Below are 21,106 nucleotides of genomic sequence, written 5' to 3' on the forward strand. Positions count from 1 at the left end.
GAAATTATATTAAATATAATTTGAAAGTTATGTTAAGCAACTCATTGGTGAGGGGTAGGGTGGATGAGTGGCATTTGACTCATACTATCAGTGCCTCCCACCATGCCTCAATAAACCCCTCCCTGCTGATTCAAGCTAATGTCCATTATCTCCCCTGAAGTACCTACCTCATTAAATAATAGTAGTAGCAATAATTTCTAGCATGATTCCAAATTATTATATGCCAGGCATTGTACAACCTTATGAGATTTCTTATACCCATATTCTAGCTGATGAAACTAAGGCCCAGGGATGACGGGTAATACATCTCAGCCACATAAGAGGCAGACTTGCCTACCATGGTGACTTTTAAATACACACCACTCTGCACCACAACACATTGGAAATGGCAAGTATCACATGGACCTTAAAATTAAAGGAAAACATGCAATCCCATAAACAAAGATGGGTTGGGATTCTTAAGAACATGCAATGGGTTCACTGTTCTCATGGCCTAATTTGGTGATTCTCAAAAATGGTGGCATATTAGGTATACCAAAGTACCTTTATTCAGATCAGGGATGCTTCATCTTTATATGATGTGTTTGAGAACTACTGACCCTGCTTTTTTTTTTATCTTACAAAACTTATGTTGATTTAAATCACTGTCTCTGGCTTTCTGCTCTTGACCTCAATCTCCAGGATCTGAGAACTGACAGGTCATCACCAGGAGTTCCCTCTTCCATTACTGCCACATCTATATTGATGAAGTGAACAAAATGGAAATTTCCAGCATCAATCAGAAAGGAATATGGTCAACCAAAGCAGGTACCATACCATCCAAGGAAGATATTGGCAGCAGTACTTTCAGGGATATGAAGTCATTCATTATTTCTTTCAGGATCCCAGGTGGAAGACATGTATCAATTGATAAGTTAGTGCTGTCTGTATTGTGTTTTGCAAGCAAGAAGGTTCTGTGGTCAGTGGAAATCTTTCCTTTGGCCTAGCTTTTAAATCTGTTTCAAATAAAAATCTTCATTAGAAGAGAAATGAGCAAACACCACAAAATTGGAACACCTGAAGAAAGTACAGCAAGAGTGAGAATGAATAATTAAAACCAAAAATCTCTGACCTTCTGCAGTCAAGGAGAATGGTGACATTTTGGGGGAGGTGGTCTTGGCATTTGTGTTTCTGCTCAGTGTGATAAAAAATTTGATTTCAGCCCTAACACCAGTTGGGAAGTTACTCTTCTCACCAAAAGAAGTAAACTAGAGCCCTAGTGGGCATAACCAGCTCTACTCTCATTTCAGTTTATGTTGTAATATGTGGCTGATCCCAGCCCCTGGCTCCAGGACAAGGCACAGATCTGATCAATCAGACTACTCTGGTCTCCTGGGCACAGTCATTGGTTCAGGGAGAAGCACAAGACCCAAGCTGGTTGACCACAGCTTTTTATTTTATTTTTTTATTTCCTGACACTTTTGCTAGAGCTATTGAGAAAGAAGTACACTCTCTCTTCATTAAAGTTAAAGTCGTTGTTAGGATGTTTATGACTAGAGTTTCTGACAGTCGTCTTTGTCTAACATGGGGAAAAGTCTGCCTTGGATTAAGGCCAACATAGAAGCAAGCAGAGTTCCCAAAAAGAGAAGAGAGTTTCAATGACATCAACAGGAACCCTGGATTCAACTTGTACTTCTTGGCTACTTAAACCCATAGATTCTTTTGGGTTTGAGGCATGCTGAATTATATTTATGTCCCTTCATATTGAGAAATGATCATCCAAGTGATAGACATGGAAATAGCTGAGTCAATAACAGATGCTTAGAGGAGAGAACAGAGATACCAAGCCATGCAATAGATAAGCCATTCTTGGGATAATGAAGAAAGGAAACCACGAGCATTCTGTAGAACATACAGAAGCTCTTCAGAAACAAATTCAACTCTTATGTAGTTCACAGACATAGACTAAAACTTACACACAAAGAGTCAAAAATACCCTGATAACAGAAAACATCTCAATCCATGGGACAGGAATAGATGGAACATTTGCAAGATCAGCAAATTTAGAAATAAATTCCAGAACAAAGGGAGGTTTCCTGACTGACTAAGAATTCTCTATGGTATCTTTAAGGGGAAAAGACAGGAGGTTTTTGTAAGAACTACCCGGCTATGTGAAGTGTTTATTAAAAAATTATGAATACTTAAGTCTCTTCTTTGTGGTACACACCTATTATCCCAGCAACTCAGGAAGCTGAAACAGGAGGATGGCAAGTTTGAGGCCAGCCTCAGCAAATTAGCAAGGCCCTAAGCAATTTAGTGAGACCTTGTCTCAAAATAAAAAATAAAAAGGGCTGGGGATGTGCTTCAGTGGTAAAGTGCCTGTGAGTTCAGTCCTCAATACATTAAAAAGAAAAAAAGGTCTCTTCTTTGGTAAATGTGAGAATCTTTCAAGCATGGGCTTGGGTATTATCAGCAAATCTACTTTAATTTTTATAAATTAAATGGCAACCCAGTGGATCTTGACTTCTACAACCAAGATTCTGACATGTAACTTGGGTAGAACTAGATGGCTTATTTCTAGTTAGCTGTGATATTTGCATATCTTCAGTTCCCAAATGCTCAGCCAAGAATCTGTTACACCAGAATCACTTGGGTCTTAAACTAAACATAGATTATGTCACAGCCCCACTCCAAATCTTCTGGATTAGAATCTTTGTGGGGTGGGGACCCAAACTCTGTTTTTAAGATATGCCCCAGAAGTTTGGGAACTGCTGGGATTGGAAACTCTTGGTTGAAATATATGGTGCAGTGACCCTGGAAGGGTAGGAAAAGGAAAAGATTTCTACTGCTAATATTTTCACAGTGAAACCTAAGTATTTCCAAAACTCTAATTCATCAAAAATCACATTTCAAAGTGCACACCATGGAAATGCAATTAACACCCTTGCTAGATAAAGGGAACCTAATGTGCCCCTGGTCTATGAGCCAAACATCCCTCTTTCCACATGTTCTCCGATTCCCTTCATGTTGAGGATACATGCCTTAAAATTCACACCTACCTTCTGAGAGTAATCCGTGTTGCTCATGGTGTCCACTTTAATTGTACCTATTTGAAAAATGAATAAAGAGCTCTTGGCTTCTCCAGGGATGCTCCTCAACTATCTGGTTGCCTGAAATCCACAATTCCTTATAGCATAATGGGGATGACACAGACAATGGAACTTTCTGGATGTCCGGAAAGCTCCATTCACAGGGCTGCCTCTCTGAGGTCATACACTTCCCTGAGGAGTTTCCTGGAAGAAGAGGAGGAAGAGGAGCTAGAGAATGAAGGGGCAACACTGGGGTTCTTCTGCGTTTTTTGCTTCAGTTCCTATTCTTTGTAACAGTCGCTCCTCCTTTCCCTGAGCAGGTCTTCTCTTGGAACTCTTCTGGGAGCACACCAAAGTTCCTGTAGAGGAAAAAATTGAAGCAGAATTAGATATTAATATAGAGAAGAGGGAGGTCTCACTTTCCCAAACAACACCCCTTGCAGCTGGGCTATTTCCCCTCTGCCTCCTCCTGGAGCAGTTTTAACTCTGGTGGATCCTGTACCCAGCCCCAGGGCCAGTAACCAGGCACAGCGTCTGTTGCTAAGGGAAGGAGGGGCCTCTGCTATGCCTACATACAAGACTGGGCTTGACCTAGCTCCTTGTCCTGCAGACTCCCTTTGCTGGAAGCTCAGCTGGGCAGCAGGAAGTGTTGATAGCAGAAGGGACAGTGGGAAGGTATTTAGCAATGGCTCAGGAATACAGAGGTGTGGCAGAAAGAGAAGATGCCTTTGAATAGTTCTGAAAGCACTGACAGGAGGCTTCAGTTCTTGGGATCTACAGCTGGATAGGACTGGCTCAGATTTTGTTCTTCCCATTAATTAGCCATGGCTTGAGCAAATTACTTCATCTCTTCAAGTGGACTTTTCATTTGCAATAAGACAATAATGTGTTGAAGGTTTAATGAAATAATGCATATATGACAATTTGGACATTTTAAAAAGATAGCCAGTCTATCCCAGTTTGGCTAGAACTTTCCCAGTTTCAACACTGTAAGTCCTGCATCCTGGGAATCTTTTCAGTCCTGAGACAGTTTGGTCCCTGATACAATAAGCCTTCTAAAAATGTTGCAGCTAACATCAATAGTATGATAAATGTAAGCACACATGTATGCAAGTGCTAAGATTAGCGGCTGCCCAAATATTCAAAGCATTTCTTACAGAGCTGCTTTTTACAGTCCTCTCAAAACCAAACTGGACTTTTGTTTTCAATCTTCAGTTTTCCCCCAAACCCCATAATGTTCCCATTTTAAGGACAAGGAATCCAAAACAGAGAGGTGCATAACTCTCTCCAGTTGGCATGACTCATAAGCAATGCTGATAAAATCTGAACCCTATCCTGATGACTCCAAGTTCAGTGCTCTTTCCTTGAGAAACTTTCCAGAACACAAACATTTCTGAGTTCCTTTGGAGAGCACTACATAGCACTAAGTACTTCCATTTCTTCTTTTCTCACTGTACCCTCAAAGTTGGACTCTCTACACTTCCAAAATAACCTAAGCTTCCTATCTCTTACATGTTTCTATTTTCTACCATAAAATGTAAAAATCAGCCCTCTGTATCTGTGGGTTCCACATCTGGGGTTCAACCACTTGTGGATTAAAAATATTCAAGAAACAAAATGTGTTTGTTGTTTGTACTGAATGTGTACAGTCTTTCTTTTATCATTATTTCCTAAACAATTTAGTATAACAATTACGCAGGACTTACATTATAATTGGGTATTTTAAGTAATGTATAAATGATTTAAAGTGTACAGGAGGATATGTGTAAGTTAAATGCAAAATACTATACCATTTAATATAAGAGAGTTGAATATCCAAGGATTTTGGTATCTACAAGGAGTCCTGAAACCAATCCCTTGTGGATAGTGAGAGATAACTGAATACAGGTTTTAAATAGTATTTGGAATAAAAGAGCCAGTGGAAGGTTTCAAGACTTTGGCTTAGACATAAATGGGACATTTATATTTAGACATTATCATCAGGCTTCCTGTACTGCATGTGAAACCTCATATCCAAGGAAGTGAAGAATTAGAAAGGACCTGGTTCAGGGTTAATGAGATCTATGACCTTGTGTGTGAGCAGGAGACAAGCTTCCATCTGAAATTTAATGTGCTTGAAAAACTAGCTGTGTTCAAAAACATCAAACCAATATGATATAATCATAATAACAATATTACTATATATGTATGTCTGTCATCTGACTTATCTTTCTTTTCAATAATTTCCAAGAGGGCTGGGGATGTGGCTCAAGCGGTGGCGCGCTCGCCTGGCATGCGTGCGGCCTGGGTTCGATCCTCAGCACCACATACAAACAAAGATGTTGTGTCTGCCGATAACTAAAAAATAAATATTAAAATTCTCTCTCTCTCTCTCTCTCTCTCTCTCTCTCTCTTTCTTTCTCTCTCTCTTTTAAAAAAAAATAATTTCCAAGAGAGGATGCAGGCCTCAAGATCTTCAATCCCCTCAATTCCAAGTGCCTAGGTTTGCCAGATAAAACCACAGGATGCACGGTTAAATCAGAATTTCAGGTAAACAATTTCTCAAGATAAGTATGTCTCATTCAATATTTGGGTGATACTTATATCAAAAAGTTATCTGTTGTTTACCTGAAATTGAAATTTAACTGAGTGTCCTATTTATATTTGCTAAGTCTTCTAACCTGGGAGGAGAGTTCAGTCAGGTCCACAGTTGGTTCTCTGTGGTACTAACAGTTTAGGGGCTGGATATGTTGCTGGGGAATTTTCATGCATGCCTTATTCAGAGCCAAGTGTTCCTGGTAGATCTTTTCTGAGACCTGAAATTATTGCTTAACTAGAACCAAGTGTCTTAGTCCACTAGGGCTTCTAGAACAAAGTGCCATAGACTAGGTGGCTTATAAACAACATAAATTTACTTCTCTCAGTGCTGGAGGCTAGGAGGCCAAGATCTGGGTGTCAGCATGGTGGTGTTTGGGGGTGGGCCAGGAGGGGTCTGTTCCTGTGAGAAGCCCTCCTTCCAGGTTGCAGACTGTCAACTTCTTGTATCTTCTTCTTCTCATGGCAGAAAGAGGCAATAGAGATCTCAGGGGGTCCTTTTATAAGGACACTAATGCCATTCATAAGAGCTTCAATTTCATGAGCTAAATAATGTCCCCACTTCCTAATCCGTCACATTGGACAAAGGACTTCACCATGTGAAACTGGGAGAAACACATTTAGTTCGCTGCAGCAAGTTATTGTGGAAAGGAATAGGGAAGGCTGCAAGTGGACTTTTTAAATTGATCCATTAAATGTTCATCAAAAGCCAAGACCTGATGCTATGGGAAGATGCTGGATCCACACCATTGACAAAAATGCCAGAGGTGGGAGGAACTCGAGGATTCACAGAGGTGCCTCTAGATGGCGCCATAAACACAAAGCCCAGTGGAAGCCCAATTCAGCTTTCCAGAGTGAGGTCCACCCAGAGAGTGAGGATCCCAAGGCCTTAGTGAAAAAACAAATGAATCTTTTCCTGGGTGGGGAACCCATCACATTACAGCTAGGCAAAGTGCACAAAGCCAGCAAAATAGCCTGAAACTTAACAATTTAGGGATAGACACTTGTCTATCCAAGGTCTCCTATGTCCTCTGTTAGCTTCCCTTTTCTTTTATTGTGGAAGACATACAGCAGGATCCTTTGGTTTATCTTTACCACCACCACCATCATCATTCCTAAACTTATTTCCCTATCTACCTGCCTAGTTATTTTTAGAAATATAAGGTGGTAGAAGTAATTACACACCTGAATATTTTTGAAGCTCTACTATGTGCCCAATAGTGGCTACGTTCTTGACAGCCATTGTTAGCAGTCTTCACTAGAACCTCTCTTTATGTGACCTCTCTTTATCTTATGGGTTATTTTCCAGGTGGATATAGACACCGGCCACAGAAAAGAAATGTCTACCAGGTCCTTGGAAAGAAAGAGCCTGAAAATTATTCAGCAGCAACTAGCGCCTGGGTTTTATGGATGAAAAAGAGTTAACTCCTCCCAGGTAGCACAGTAAGAAACAGCCATGGGGCCACAGCCCAGGACTGCTGGACCTCAGCCTATGGTCTTTACTCCTATGCTCAATGACAGTGACTCTCAAACTAGAATGATTTTCTCCTGCTTACACCCCACCCCCACCCGTTAGGGTCATTTTTGGTTGTCACAGCTGAAGGGGGGGGGCCTGTTACTAGTATCTATTGGTTAGAGACAGAGATGCCACTAAATATCCCACAGTGCTCAGGTCAGCAACAGAATTTCTGTGCCCAGAAATATGATTTTCCCATCCATAACGGTTATAGCACTGCTATTGAGAAATCTTCTCCTCAGGTCTGGATATAGGATCAGGAAACATGGCTTCCTCATGAACCCTGGGATTTGGGTTTATTTACTTTTTCTCTCTGCTTCTCAACTTTTTCATCTGTAAAATGGAAATAATAATACAAAATATACAAATACATCTGCCAGGTCCTCACTGGCAGATGACATTTGCATCTGAGGAGTAAAGGTGAAAACCCTCCCTTCAGGCGGTTCCTCATTACGCGTTTCTAGCTCCGGAGACGCTTCCAGAAGAGGTGGTTCTGGCTATCCAGGAGGGGAATCCCTCCATTCTCAGCTGCCATTCTATACCTGCCTGGGGGTGCCGGACAATTTTTACTCCAAGCCGTGGGTGTAGGAGAGGTCTCTAAGTCTCAGAATGCTCTTCTAAAAACCTCTCAGAACTAGTCAGGGTGGCTCCACGGGTGTGTGGAGCGCGCGCGCTAGCACAAGCCGCGGCACCGCGGATCGGCGCGTCTGGGCCCACTCCTTCCCGTCGGGGGCGGAGGAGCCGAGCCGAGCCGAAAGGAGCCGAGCCGAGCCGAGCCGAGCCGAGGGGCGGGGCCAAGCAGAGTCAAAGGGCGGGGCCGAGTCGAGACGAGGGGCGGGGCCAAGCGGAGCCGAGGGGCGGGGCCAAGCGGAGCCGAGGGGCGGCGGAAGCCGGCGGCAGCCCCCGCCCGGCGCCTCGCTCCTTCCTCTTCATCGCTCCTCCCAGTGCTCCGCCCGCAAATGCGGCGGGGGCTGCGCGGCTCTTGCGCCAGGTGAGAGCTCGAGTCTTCTTGGGCCGGGGGCCCGGGGGCCTGATAGGCTAGACCCTGCCGGCCAGCCTGGGGGAGTGGAGGGACGCGGGGCCCCGAGCCTGTAGCGCTTGATCCGGGCGTTAGTCACCAGGGTGTCTGAAGGCCCCGCGTCGTTGAGACAGGACTGGGGACTTATCAGGTGGGAGGAGACTAGGTCCATCCCCCCCGCACACCTGCCTACACCTGTATCTGTTAAGGGATTGTCGGCCCCACCCCCACGCGAGACCCTGCCCCTTCCTGGGAAACCTGGTTGGGAAGATGTTGAAAAAGCCCTCCCTCGACATCTGGACCATCTGGACGTCTAAACCTCCTTCCCAGGTCTATGGAAACGGGTGCCCTCCCCTTCACCATTCCCTCCTCTCTTCCGAGGACCCCATCCCTGGTCGTTGCAGAGAAGGGAGTTGCAAGAACCAAAGGTGGGTTCTCCCCAAATCTCCCCGAGTTTTCTGTCTCTCTGAACCCTCTTTGATGCGGGGACCTTCCAACACCTGCGCCACACCCCTTTCTCCTCTAGGTCCTCCCGGCCTTTAAGAATTGAAGCACCCTGAACTTCCTTCCCCGCTCAGGAGATGCGACCCCCGCCCCCCAGCTGGAATGTTCGGGGTAGCCGTTTGTTTCCGGAGGCGCGGGGGTGGGAGAGCCCGGGGCTTAAGAGCCTCCAGGGGCTTAAGAACCTCGAAAGGGGAGGAGGTTGTTGGCTAGAGGTGGCTTGGCCCAGCCCCCATGGTGCAGAAAAGGGCATCAAATCGGCCTTGTGGGCTAGTTGCCTACTCCCTCTGGAGAGACTGCTCAGTGCCAGCGGAGGCCCTTGTGAGGAGGAGTCACTGACTGGCAGTCTGGGAATTGATGTCAGGTAGATGTATTTGAGGACTGCGGCCCTTGGCATTCTCTCGCCCAAATCTGACTCCTCAAACCGGTCTAGGTGGCGCTTGGATTTCCCAGGCCAAAGGAAACCTGTAAGGGGACTTGAGCTTGTTTCTTCCAGCTTCAGAGATGACATTGAGGCAACCAAGAGCTAGGAACATTCCAACTTCAAGATCTGTGCTTGCTGCAGTTTTAAAGACAGAATATGGTGGTGGAGGAATCTGTCCTTCCCTGTCTAAAGAGAGATGATCTCTAGTTGGAGCGGTTAACATGGGCTTTAATGTGCATCTGGACCTTGTAGATATTAGTAGCTATGTATCCCCTCTGTAACTCACATGATTAGCATGTGGGATACTCATTATGGCAAATAAATGTCAGGATCTCTCAGTTAATTTTGGCCTCTATGACAAAATCTATTAGGTATTTGTACCATAGGTCAGGAGGTTAGTTCTAAGGCAGAAAGGAAAGCCATACCTGTGTCCACCCAGACAGTTGTTTTTCTGGGAAATATAAGAATGATTTTTTTCCTTGTTTAAAAATCCAAACAGGTTAAAAACTTATTTAACAAATTTTCTTTAATAAGAGCTATGTGAGATTGAGACAGTCCTAGGAATTCCTGGCAGTTTGATCACAGAGTGTAATTGTGGCACTGTCTATCCCTGAGGCATGGCTCTTGTTACTTAGTGGGAAGAGACTTACCCATAAATAGTGATTTATGGCATAGTGTCATTGCAAGCCAAGCAAAGAAAGAAGAGAAATCAGCCAAGGCCACTGTTGTTTGAAAAAGGTGTTCAGGGGTATGGGCAGGGTGAAGGAGTGAGATTTGAAATAATGTATTCAGCTGTCTTGCTTTTTTGTGTATTCTTTTCAGCATTTATCAAGATAAAAAAAATAAGCTCTCAGAGAGTACTATTAACATTTTGTTATATTTCTTACATGTTTTACTCTTCAGAATAAAATCTATATGTAACAAAATGTTAACAATAAAATCTATATATAACAAAATTTTATTATATAAAATCTATATGTAACAAAATGGAGTATTTTGTATTTTTTTTAAAAAAACTATAGACATCTTTTCATATCACCATGTAAATAGCTCCTTTATTTTAATGATATTTTATATCATTATTTAACCATTTTCCTACTCACAAATAGTTAGCTTCTTTTTTTTTTTTTTTTGGTGAACCATTCATTATATGCTATAAACAAACATGATGCACATCTTTTTAGTATGTTTTGCTGTACCTGAGGATTTCCGTAAGAGTCCTAGAAAACAGGTTGCTGTATCAAGGTGTATGAAATTTGAAATTTTGATAAACATCATCAAGTCTTGCCCTATCTACATGCCTGCCATCAACATGTAGAAACTCTTGTTGAACCAGTTGGATGAAGACCCCTAATGGTTTAAGAAATTTTTTGTTTCCCCAGTGACAGAGCCTGGGCAACATGAGAGATTGGACAGCTCACTACACTGGAGAACTTATTGTTAGGAGAATTAATCCCCAAAGAGACTGAAGTGAGTCCCAGGATGGCCAAAGAGGAGCCCACCAGTACCTTAAAGGACTTGCAGGAGCTGCAGAAGAGGCTGTCTTTGCTGCTGGAGTCCTTCAAGAATAACTCAAAGGTCAGTTTCCAATCACTATGTATAATGGGAAAATTTCAAGTTAATGCTCATGTAAATAACATAGTAAATTCTTTCTTTCTTAGTATAAGTAGCTAAGTCAGGGATCCTTCTAGTTCACCCCCCTGCCATGTCTAAGTTGTGAACTTTCAAACTGGTTGTCCAACGTGGCTTCAAGAGCATCAGCCTTCATATCAATATTCCAGACAATAGGATGGGAAGAGAGCGGGAAGAAATATTTTGCAAGCCATTTTCAATTTAAGAAGGCTTCCAAGAAGTCACACACATTTCCAGTTATAGACCAGAATTTGGTTGGATGATCACCCCTCGTGCCAAGTGCAATTCTTTAACTAGATTCAGAGAGGCCACTCTCAAGCTGTGCCACGGATACCATCCTTTTCTGGTTTTATTGTTAATTTTGGCTTATGTGTTACCCTGAATATGAGAGGCCAAAGCCTACTCTAAGATTTGAGTCCAGGTTCCAGTAAAAATCCAATTGGCTAGCCAATAGTATAATTTGAGCCACATACAGTGAAATTTTCTAATAGCCACATTTAATAAGTAAAAAGAAGTAGGTGAATTAATTTTAAGACTGTATTCTATTTAATCTGATGATATGTCCACAGTTGTATCATTTAAACCTGTAATCACTATTGAAAAAAGTTCTGATATTTGACATTGTTTTTTGTACTCTTTGAAATTCAGTTTGTGTTTTAGACTTACAGGACATTGTAATTCAAATGAACTACTTTTAAAGTATTCTGTAGCCGCTTGATGGCAAGGGGACTTGGGTATATTCTGTTTTCTTGCATATTTATTGCTTTCTTCTATATGCCTGTTAGCATTTTTTTTCATGGAAAACAATATACCTTTCATAAATTATGCTATTAACATTTTGTCATCAAGCAAAAACAAAAATCCACAAAGACAACTGCTGTGACACAACCATCAACATGTAAAAATTATATACAGAAGAGTCATACTTGATATCTTTCTAGACTTGTTATGCACTATGTCCATAAAAATACACATGCAGATGTAACAGTGTGAACTATTTTGTAATTTGTTTTTTTCTGTGGGACAGCATGGTCCCACTGGTGTCTACTTGAGCTATTACAGAGGTCCTTTCTGGATTTACTCCAGAATGCATCTGCCACTTTGTAAATCTGCCAAGCTATTTTTAAATTGGTCAAGCGGCTTTCTAATCAGTTGGCTGAGAATCTTGTTATTAAATGTTAGCTCAGTAAGACAGGTCCTCATGCCCCTTCCACATTCATAGCTGTTTCCATTCACTGGTGGTAGTTATGTTCTATAAAGTGACCACAAACATGGGATCAGCAAATGCTGAACCATTGCTCCTAGGAGAAATACACTTGTTCCTTCTCTCTCCTGGTCCTAACCTTTTCATCAGCTGACCAATACCTAACCTTGTTTTATGTGCATTTTTGTTTAAAGACACTATTTAATATGTGTTGTTGATCCTTAACATTGAATTCAAGGCCAATAATACTGAACCTCATGGCTCAAACAAATACATGTGTGTTCTAACTCATGAATTTTTTTCTCCATAAGGCATATCTTTGTCCTTAGGAATACTAGGCAACCAACCCCACAGCACAACACTTGGGGCCATTTTAAATAGTGAAATGACCAACCAAAAGCACAAAAATGTGAAATTATGGCACCAAACATGATGCTATAGTTTGGCTCTTGAGTGTCCCCCAAAGGCTTATGTGATGTGTTAAAGACTTGGTCCCCAGGATGGCACTGTTGGGAGGTGGGGCCTAATGGGAGGTCATTGGGGGTGGGCCCTTTTAGAGGATTGTTGGACCCCAGCTCCTTCCGCGTTCTCTTTTTCCCCTGGTTTTGCTCCATTGCACATTCCTGCTGTGACATGCTATCTGGCCACAGGCCCCAACAAGGCCAACAGGGTCAATCGATCATGGACTGGAACCTCCAAACTGTGCCAAAATAAACCTTTTCTAAGTCAGTTTTCTCTGGTTTTTGTTTTAATAGTGGAAAGCTGATTGACATACCTGATAAGGACACATTGAAAGAGCTGAAACCAGGCAGAGTTTCTCCTTGAGTTTTCCTTGATTTTTCTCCATTCTAGCTCTTCATTGCTGTGCACACATCTACTAGTCCTCAAAAGCCAGAAGTATCATTTGTGAGGTTACAAATATATGTTAATGAGGAGGCCAGTTCTCAGAGATGTGGAATTTACAAATAATAAGGATTGATGGTCTATTCATCAACATTGATTGAGCACTTATTATATGCCACACGCTGTGTTGGACACTTGGCGTGCCTTACATCTGCCTTCTGAGGCATGCATTTCAACACAGAGGAACTCACTCGTTGCATTTCTTCCTCTCAGGTCCTCAGCTGTGTTCACCAGAATAGGTTTGGGCTAGATAACTACCAGGCCAGTCTACTCCCAGATCAAAGGAAAAAATTATTAGCTGTCTACATCCTGATGTTTTCAGATAGTCCTGCCATAGCGTATTTCTTTTAAATTTTAAAAATCATATTAATTATATTAGTATTAATTGAATTGTCAACTCAGGGAAGTGATACGGAGGGAAAAGGAGAGCAAATCACCTATAGGCACAATGGTGGTAATTATTATTAATAATTATTATGACTCTTTAGTGTGTAATTTTTACATGTTCATGGTTGTGTCATGGCAGGTGTCTTTCTGGATTTTTATTTTTGCTTGATGAGTCTTGCAGCTTTTCCACATCAACGTGGGGATCTCCAGAACAGTTGTTGCCCAATAGTCTATCAGCAAGGACAGCAGATTGACATACCAGAATTGACATAACTGTCCCCTTGTCTCTGAGAAATTCAGATGATTTCTTTCCCCCAGATAATGTGTCCCCTTTCCTCATATGTTAATGAGCCTTTGGAACTGCAGGTAAGAATAACTGGGCATTAGTTGAGTGGGTACCATCTCTCTGGGAAACCTTTGGAATGCCTGGTTAGGTTTTTTATTGTCTTTACTTTTAGGCTTTAGATATAGGAATCTGCTCAAGAGATGGGACCTTTCAGGCCTTTGGGAACCAAGGCAGGGAATAAAGCAGGTCTGAGCCTCTGAAGGAGTCAGGCAGGTTGCTGGGTGAGAGGTAACTGTTAACATGCCTCTCTTGGGCATTTTAGCTCCTCTGTGTAACTTTTCATTTTCGCTTTTCCATGTGTGTCTGCTTCATTCTTTTCCTCTGTAGGATGATTCCTTGGCCTTTTCATTCATGTGGGCAAACATGGTTGTCAAGGTGGGCACCTTTGACTTCTCACTCTCCTTCAGCACCCAAATGAAGCCCTCCCCTTAGGGACCTGGGATTCTCAGTGCCTGATTCCTGGGAGCATGGAGGTAGCTGCTGGGCTGGGGACTTTCATTCATTGCTCTTTCCTTGGAGGAGGCTGTTCTCAGGAAAGAGGAGAGGTGGCCCATGAGTTGGGCAGATAACCAGGGTGGCATTTCCTGATGTAGATTTTCTCTGCCAACATGGTTTTCTCTGCACCTTCCCTGACCCTAGGGGTGTTTCTGAACAAACATTCCTGGGCACCTGTGTGCCAACTCTGAATCCCAGGTCAGCGGCACCCAGGGACTATAATATGGGTGTGGCTGTCACACAGCACCTTTGACTTGTGATTACCAGTGGTTTTAAATAGTCCTGGCTCCTCTCCCTCCTGCTTTCTGGCAGCAAGAGACAGTGAGTCACCGATTGTCTTTCCCATTCTAACCCCAGAGAATTTGCCTGGCTCTGAGTAGCCTCCGGTGGAGGGGCAGAGTCTTCATGCCCTCAGATCCTGACCACCTGGCCCTGCTGTGGAACTTTCCAAGCCAGGGTTTGTATTTACAAATAAATCACCTTTGTCTGACCTTGGACAAGTCACTTCAGCTTATTTCCATCTCCTGTTTTCTGGAATAAGCAAGGCCAGTCCTGCAGTCTTGTGGTGAGGATTATCCATAATGCCATTCGAGAGGCCTTCACAGGGAGCCTGAAACACAGTGGAACCATTTCCTCCCAGCCTGACAGTCCTGCATTGTTCAGTGAAGCATTGTACCTGTAAAATATAGGTGGGGACCATGTGTCTCCAGGATGGGGATGGGGAGTCGCAGAGCAGGTGCTGTGTGACAAGGTGCCTTGCTCTCACTTCCATCCTCCAGTTGTGTGTCCCCCCCACCCCCATTCTCACCCCTGGGCTTTAGATAGTGTTAGGGTGTTCCTATCACCTGCCTCATACCACTTGAGGGAGAAATAAGTGAGGAAATAGGAAAGCAATCAAAACAGTGCCTGGCACCTGCGTGTCTAACAAATATCCTCCTTGTTAGGTGTGGCTGAACTGGCCTCCACTTCCTGACACATGGGCCTGAGCAGGGCCATCCTTTGTGGGAAAAGACAGTTGCTGGGTTAAGTTGGTTGAGTCTGAAAATGGTGTCTGCATATCCGAATGACTTTCCGGTTTTTTTAGTTATAGATCCCAGACTTCCTTAAGAACTGGAAGCAGGATTGTCTTGTCTTTCTTGGTTCCCATGCAAACTCTCCCTAAGTCCTGCTGATTTTCCATCCCACTCCCCGGCTACATCTCCCTCCCCTTGCCCCTCCACCATCGAGCCCAGATTTGGCCATTGGTGTACTTGCCTGATATCCTGCAGGTCACCCTAATTGCCTCTTCACACAAGCACCAGGTTTATCTTCCTTGAATTGCTCTTTCAGTTTTGTTACAGTTCTGCTCAGATGCCCTCAGTCTGCTTCATCCCACCCTCAAGGTAAAGTTTAAACATGTGGTGTCCACTGGAAACATTATGTGAGTCACATATATAATTTTAAGTATTTTAGTGGTCACTTTAACAAAAGTAATAATTGTAATAATATATTTTATGTAACCTTGTATACCCGTAACATTATAATTTCAGCATGTAATTAATATGGAAAGTCATTAATAAGGTAACCTATATTCCTTATTTTCATACCCTAAGAGCAAATTTCCACTGGAAATACTTGATATCTTCAATATTCATGAAATTTCCAGTTTAAAATACTAGATTGGCCTGACCAACCCATTTGAAACATACTTAAAAATTTTATTAGTGCCTAAATCAATTATCAGTTTTAAAGTTTAAATTGTGCCTGCCATCTGAGTGTCCCAGTTTTATCTGCTCCTCTTGCTGTATAGGTGTCCCTTCCTGGCAGGGTCCCCTTGCTGCATGCACTGCTGCCCCTTACCTGAGTGCTCATCCATTCTGCCTTGCCGCGGTCCCTGGGCTCTTTTGAGTATAAGCATCGGGGAGAGAGTTCAGTCTGTCAGATGAGGCAGGGGTGTTTGCTAAGGACCCACCTGGACTAGAACAGAAAGCAATCAAGACCTTAGATGGCTGGAGACCCCAGCCTGCCCTCCCAAAGCCCTTCCACCTCCCTCTCCTTCAGTACTCTAACTTAGGATCTCACTGGGCTCTAGTAATGGGGTGTCTGAGCTGGGCAGTTCTAGCTCAGAGGTGATTCCTGGTATGGTCACCTCTGGATAGACAATAGAGAAGCTGAATACCAAGGTCTTTAGTGAGGAGGCTGCATGGCCAGTGGGCATTATGCCATTTTGTAACCTGCCGGGAAGTAAAATTGGCATGCCTTGAGAGATTTCTCCTTAAGAGGCATTGCTGAAGCCACAAGACAGATGGCTGTGGCTTCATAGAACAGCCTTTTCTATTTTAGCAGAGTGAACCCAACACTTTGGTTGCCATCAGCATGAACTGTCATACCCTCCTATTTCCACCTTGCCCCCAAATTCTCACCATTTGTGGCACTTTTGTTTTGGGGATCACTGCATGTGAATTATGTTCTCATGTCTGCTCATAAGTCCTGCCACTGGGTGGGGGACCTCAAACTTGCCTCCTATCTCACAGCTGACTTAAATTGCTGCCCAAGGGACTGTCTTGGGAGAAGTCTTGAGGTGACATCTTACTCAAGAGCCCTCCAACTTTCTGAATGTTGGTTGTGCTTCCCACAGCTCGGGGGATCCATTCAACCTGAATTCAGATGGCACTCAGTCCCCTTCTCTCTGTCCTTTGCCTGCAGGTGGTTGCCTTCATGAAGTCTCCAGTGGGTCAGTACTTGGACAGGCATCCCTTTCTGGCCCTCACTTTGCTGGTGTTCATTGCTGTGTCGGCTGTACCTGTTGGGTTCTTCCTGCTCCTGGTGGTGTTCACCTCCTTGGCTGCTCTCGTGGGGGTCATCTTGCTGGAAGGTATCTGCTCAGCTGTTGGAGAATGACTCTGTGGGGAGGGCAGTGTTTACTGGGCATCTACCATTCTTGTCAAAGGTTCCCACTTTTAAAGTAAGGTGAACCTTGTCAGGGTCGTTAAGGCACGGACCCTGGAGTCCATTAGTGTGGTTTTGAACAGTTGTTCACCCTCTCTGAATCTCAAATTCAATAGATAACAAAAATAGGCAGAGAGGCCCAAGTGAGGTATGATTTGTGAACAGTGGGGATTGGAGGCAACCATGGGGCCGGCCAGTTGCCAAGCACCAGGGCCCACTCCATTTTAAATAATGCCAGGAATCTGGATTTGGGGAGGAAATCTCACGTAACAAAATCTGAGTTATCTGTCATTTTGTAAAATACATTGACCCAGGGTCTGCCCATTTTCAACCTGTTTTATATGAATATTTCTCCTAACCGTGTTTTCTACCTAGGACTAGTCATCTCTGTGGGTGGCCTCTCACTGCTTTGTGTCCTCTGTGGCTTGGGCTTTGTATCAGTCGCATTGTCGGGGACGATCATGGTGTCCTACATGGTGGTCTCCAGTCTCATCAGCTTCTGGTTTTCTCCCAGGTAAATACATGTCAATGGAACAGTGTGATCAGTGTCATCTTGTCCATTTTCATGGACAATGTGCTAACCCGTTGATGTCTAGAAGCCTAGTTGTAAGAGGCAGGTGTTTCTCATTAGTTCTCAGCACACATCAGACATCAAATGGGAATTTCAGTGGAGATTCCAACAAAAAATTTATTACCTTCATTCATTATATAGAGACCTCATTTCATTGTCATGGCAGCTCCATGAAGTAGTTATTGATTCCTTTAAAAGGATATTGATTTAGTTTACAAAATCAAAGCGTTCTTTGGGGCGTGGTGGGAGTAGGCAGGAAAAAATGGCCCCCTCTACTCCATCTTCCAGAGTGGTAGAGGAGCAGGAATCTGCTGTCCCCATAATCTGCCTTGATCCCTTATGCTCTTTAGAAGGTGAGTTTCTCAGTGTGCCAAGTACAAGTCTCGTGTGTGTATAGATTTTGTTCATACAATATGCCTCCCTGGCCTTGACCAGAGAAGCAGCAGTCTGTTAGATGATAGTGGGAAAAGAGCTGTATTGAAGTTACTGAGACACTGTGCTTGTCAATCATGTGCTGCCCTTCTGAAGGATTTTCAGAGGTGACACTTTTGTCCTGTGGTTAGATTTTAACTCTGGGTCATTTGAAGATGGTGGCTAACATCTATTGAGCACTTTCCAGGCCTCATCTAGTGTATCCTCACAATTGGCTCCATCATAAGGGAAATGAAGCCAAGTCCCAAAGCTTTAGTACAGCAGAGAAGGGGCTTAAATAACCCAGTTCAATTAACTCTAAAGCTTTCTTACCCAAGACATTGAGTGACTTCTAGAAATTTCTGGAAAGGGTTATAGTAAATATTTCAATTTTTGTAGGCCCTGCTCTTTTCTCACAGCTGTTAGAATCTGCTGGTGCTGCATAAAAGCAGCTCAGACAATAAGTGAATGAGCGGGTGCAGTTGTGTTCCAATAAAACTTTATTTATACTAACAGCGGGCTGTATTTGGCCCACAGGCCATGGTTTGCCATCCCTTGCTCTAAAAGAATCAATACTCACCTGAATTTTGTTCTCATATAGAGGAGCCCTTGAACTTCTTACCAAAATGTTTTCCTATTGTCATCGATATGTGGAAGTGGGTATAATTTAACATCATTGGATGGTTCCATAGGACAGCTTAATTGATATCCATGGAGTCACATTTAGCTTTTCTAAAATGCTTTGATCACTGTTAGGCTTAAAGGAAATAAAAAGAGGCACAGTGACCTATTTGTTTTTTTGAGGGTGATGTTTCTGAGCCCAAACCCCTCCCTGCCTATGCACCCTGTTCTTAAAAATCATCACAGGAAGTAGCAAAATTTGAATGGCCATTTATCAATGAAGAGATTGAAAAGTATACCCAAGATCTGTCCCTGATCTCCTTATCTTCCCCTGCTCTTCCCTAGAGGCACTGGGGACCTGTGTTTTTCACTTGGGCAGAGATTCTTATACTTTTGATCACAGGGCTCCTTTTGCCTTCTTAAAAATGATTCAGGCATCCAAGGAGATTTTGTTTATGTGGGTTAATTGTATAGATAGTTACTCAATTAGAAATCAACAGAAATTTTTAAGCTATTTACTTTAAAAGGAACAATATTACCTGTTGATATGAAAAACATGGTGTGGTTAAAAAAAAAAAAGCATCTATATTTTCCAAAAGAAGATGAAATTAGTCAGTGACATTGTTTCATGTTTTACAAATCTCTTGAGTATCTGCCCTAGTAGAAGTCAGCTGGGTTCTCATTTGTCATCTGCATGTGTCCCACTGTGGCATGTTGTTCTGATTGGCATAACTGAAGAGGACCCAGCCTCACAAATGTGTAGTTGGGAAAGGGGCAGCTTTCCAGATGACTACAGCTGCTCTTCTGTGATGGTGTGTAGGTGATAATAATGTGATGTTGAACAAGCTGCTTAACTTCTCTGATCTTGGTAATGACAAAACAAATGGTAAAATAAAGCCATTGCTTGCCCTGCCTTTCTCACTGGATTGTTGGCAGAGACGCCGACAACTGGGGAAAACAATATCCAGATTAGAAGTGGGGAAAGGGGCCTTGACCCTGCCCGCCTCCCAGTTGTTTTGACCTCTCATGCCCTCAACTTCCTCATCCCTGAATGGATTTAGCCCCAAATCTTGTGTGGTGACAAGAGGCAGCTAAAATAAAGAGCAGAGAATGTCATCTGTTCCGGGGGTTCTCTTAGCATTGCTCTTTAGAGGACCCTGTGCTGACCATTTTCATCCTGTCACCAAACAGGCTGCTGATACAGCAGAACCCCAGCGCTGACTGTCAGCTGGCTATGAAGGCCGCAGACTTCGAGGGGCTCTACCAGGAGTGACCAGCCGACTGGAACCAGGCTTTCCTCCCGCATCTCCAGAAAGCTGTTGGTCACACTCGCTCACTGGAATTATGGCCTAGGAGGACACTCAGGCACCCCGTGGCTGTGTCCCCTGGCCTTTCCACTCACTGTGTGCAAAATCCTGTTGTGGACAGCATGGCTCCTCCCTGCCCTACGCTCTCCACGTGTGCAGCTTGACCTTGGCAGGGATCTGGGCCTCCAGAGCCTAGGGCTTATGTCCAGGCCCCAGTTGCGGGTAATAGTGAATTGTTTTTTTATGGCGTTTATTTGTTTATTTTTTGAGGGTAGTTGTTTTTCACTCATTTGAAATGAGATAAGGAGGAAAAAATATCCAAAATAGAACCAGCTTTTCTGCCTTATTTGTTTTTTATCAGAAAGAACAGCGACATTTGGGAATAAGGTTCACTCAGAGTTGGAAGAATCCATACTTAACTTTGTGGCCAGGAGTCTTTTTGAAAACGTCTAAAGGTGTGGTTTCCATTGTTACTGTTGAGTGCTGTTAAGTGCCATTGACCTTTTACATATTTGCACTTGGTACTTTTGTATTATTTTAAAGAATTCGTCCTATTCAGCCATATCTAAAAAAAAAAAAAAAAAAGTGAAAGGACTACAAAGTAAAAATAAAATATCCTGTATAGTTTTTATTTCAGTAGTTTATTTGCTGCGGGATCTTATTAAATATTTATTTGAGTGGGCTTTAAGAAAATCTGCCCCTTCGACTCTCATATGCCAGAAGACTGCATTAGTCAGCTTTCTGTAAAGGTGACAGATACCTGAGATATCAGTGTTATAAGAGAAAAATTGCTCAGAGTTTCATAGTTTCAGCCCATGGTCCCTTGGCCCTGTGATTTAAGCCTGTGGTCGTCCAGTACATCATGGCAGAGGATGTGGCAGGGAAGGGCTGGGGCAGCTAGGAAACCAAAAGAAGAGGCTGAGGGCTGCATGTCCTCTTCAAGGGATGCCCCCTCCTCCAGTGACCTAACTTTCACCGGGTGCCATGTCCTAGAGGTTCCACTGCCTCCCAATAATAGTACCACAAGTTGGTGACAAAGCCTTTAACACGTCGATCTTGGGGGACACTTACATAGCATCTACATGTTCCCTCTGTTAATTTCATGGCAGATGCTGGCTAATATGGGTCTTTTAATTGAAGTGATGGAAAGAGGGATTAGTTTCATTCAACCAAAAAGCCAACAGGGAGCTCTTCAGGCAC

General features: G+C 43.2%; 2 protein-coding genes across 3 annotated transcripts in view; one reads left to right on the forward strand and one right to left on the reverse strand.

The window, feature by feature from the left end:
• Positions 1–3,065, reverse strand: part of Dnah3 (dynein axonemal heavy chain 3) — a 153,790-nt gene extending 150,725 nt beyond the window's left edge. The window contains exon 1 of the mRNA XM_076840105.2: positions 3,039–3,065. Within this exon, the coding sequence (XP_076696220.1) occupies positions 3,039–3,065 (27 nt within the window). The remainder of the gene's footprint in view (positions 1–3,038) is intronic.
• A 4,970-nt stretch (positions 3,066–8,035) lies between these two features.
• Ldaf1 (lipid droplet assembly factor 1) lies at positions 8,036–20,513 on the forward strand. 2 transcript variants are annotated; one of them, XM_076840446.1, is made up of 6 exons: positions 8,036–8,149; positions 8,558–8,604; positions 10,484–10,679; positions 16,754–16,922; positions 17,372–17,510; positions 19,791–20,513. In XM_076840446.1, exons 3-6 carry the CDS (start codon positions 10,584–10,586, stop codon positions 19,870–19,872), a joined length of 486 nt encoding a protein of 161 aa, XP_076696561.1. In that variant the 5' UTR covers positions 8,036–8,149; positions 8,558–8,604; positions 10,484–10,583; the 3' UTR covers positions 19,873–20,513. The 2 variants fall into 2 exon arrangements, with proteins under 2 accessions (XP_076696561.1, XP_076696560.1); XM_076840445.1 differs by lacking the exon at positions 8,558–8,604.
• Positions 20,514–21,106: the final 593 nt, after the last annotated feature.

Source organism: Callospermophilus lateralis, chromosome 19 (assembly GCF_048772815.1).
Source record: "Callospermophilus lateralis isolate mCalLat2 chromosome 19, mCalLat2.hap1, whole genome shotgun sequence".
In the NCBI taxonomy this organism is placed as follows: Eukaryota; Metazoa; Chordata; class Mammalia; order Rodentia; family Sciuridae; genus Callospermophilus; species Callospermophilus lateralis.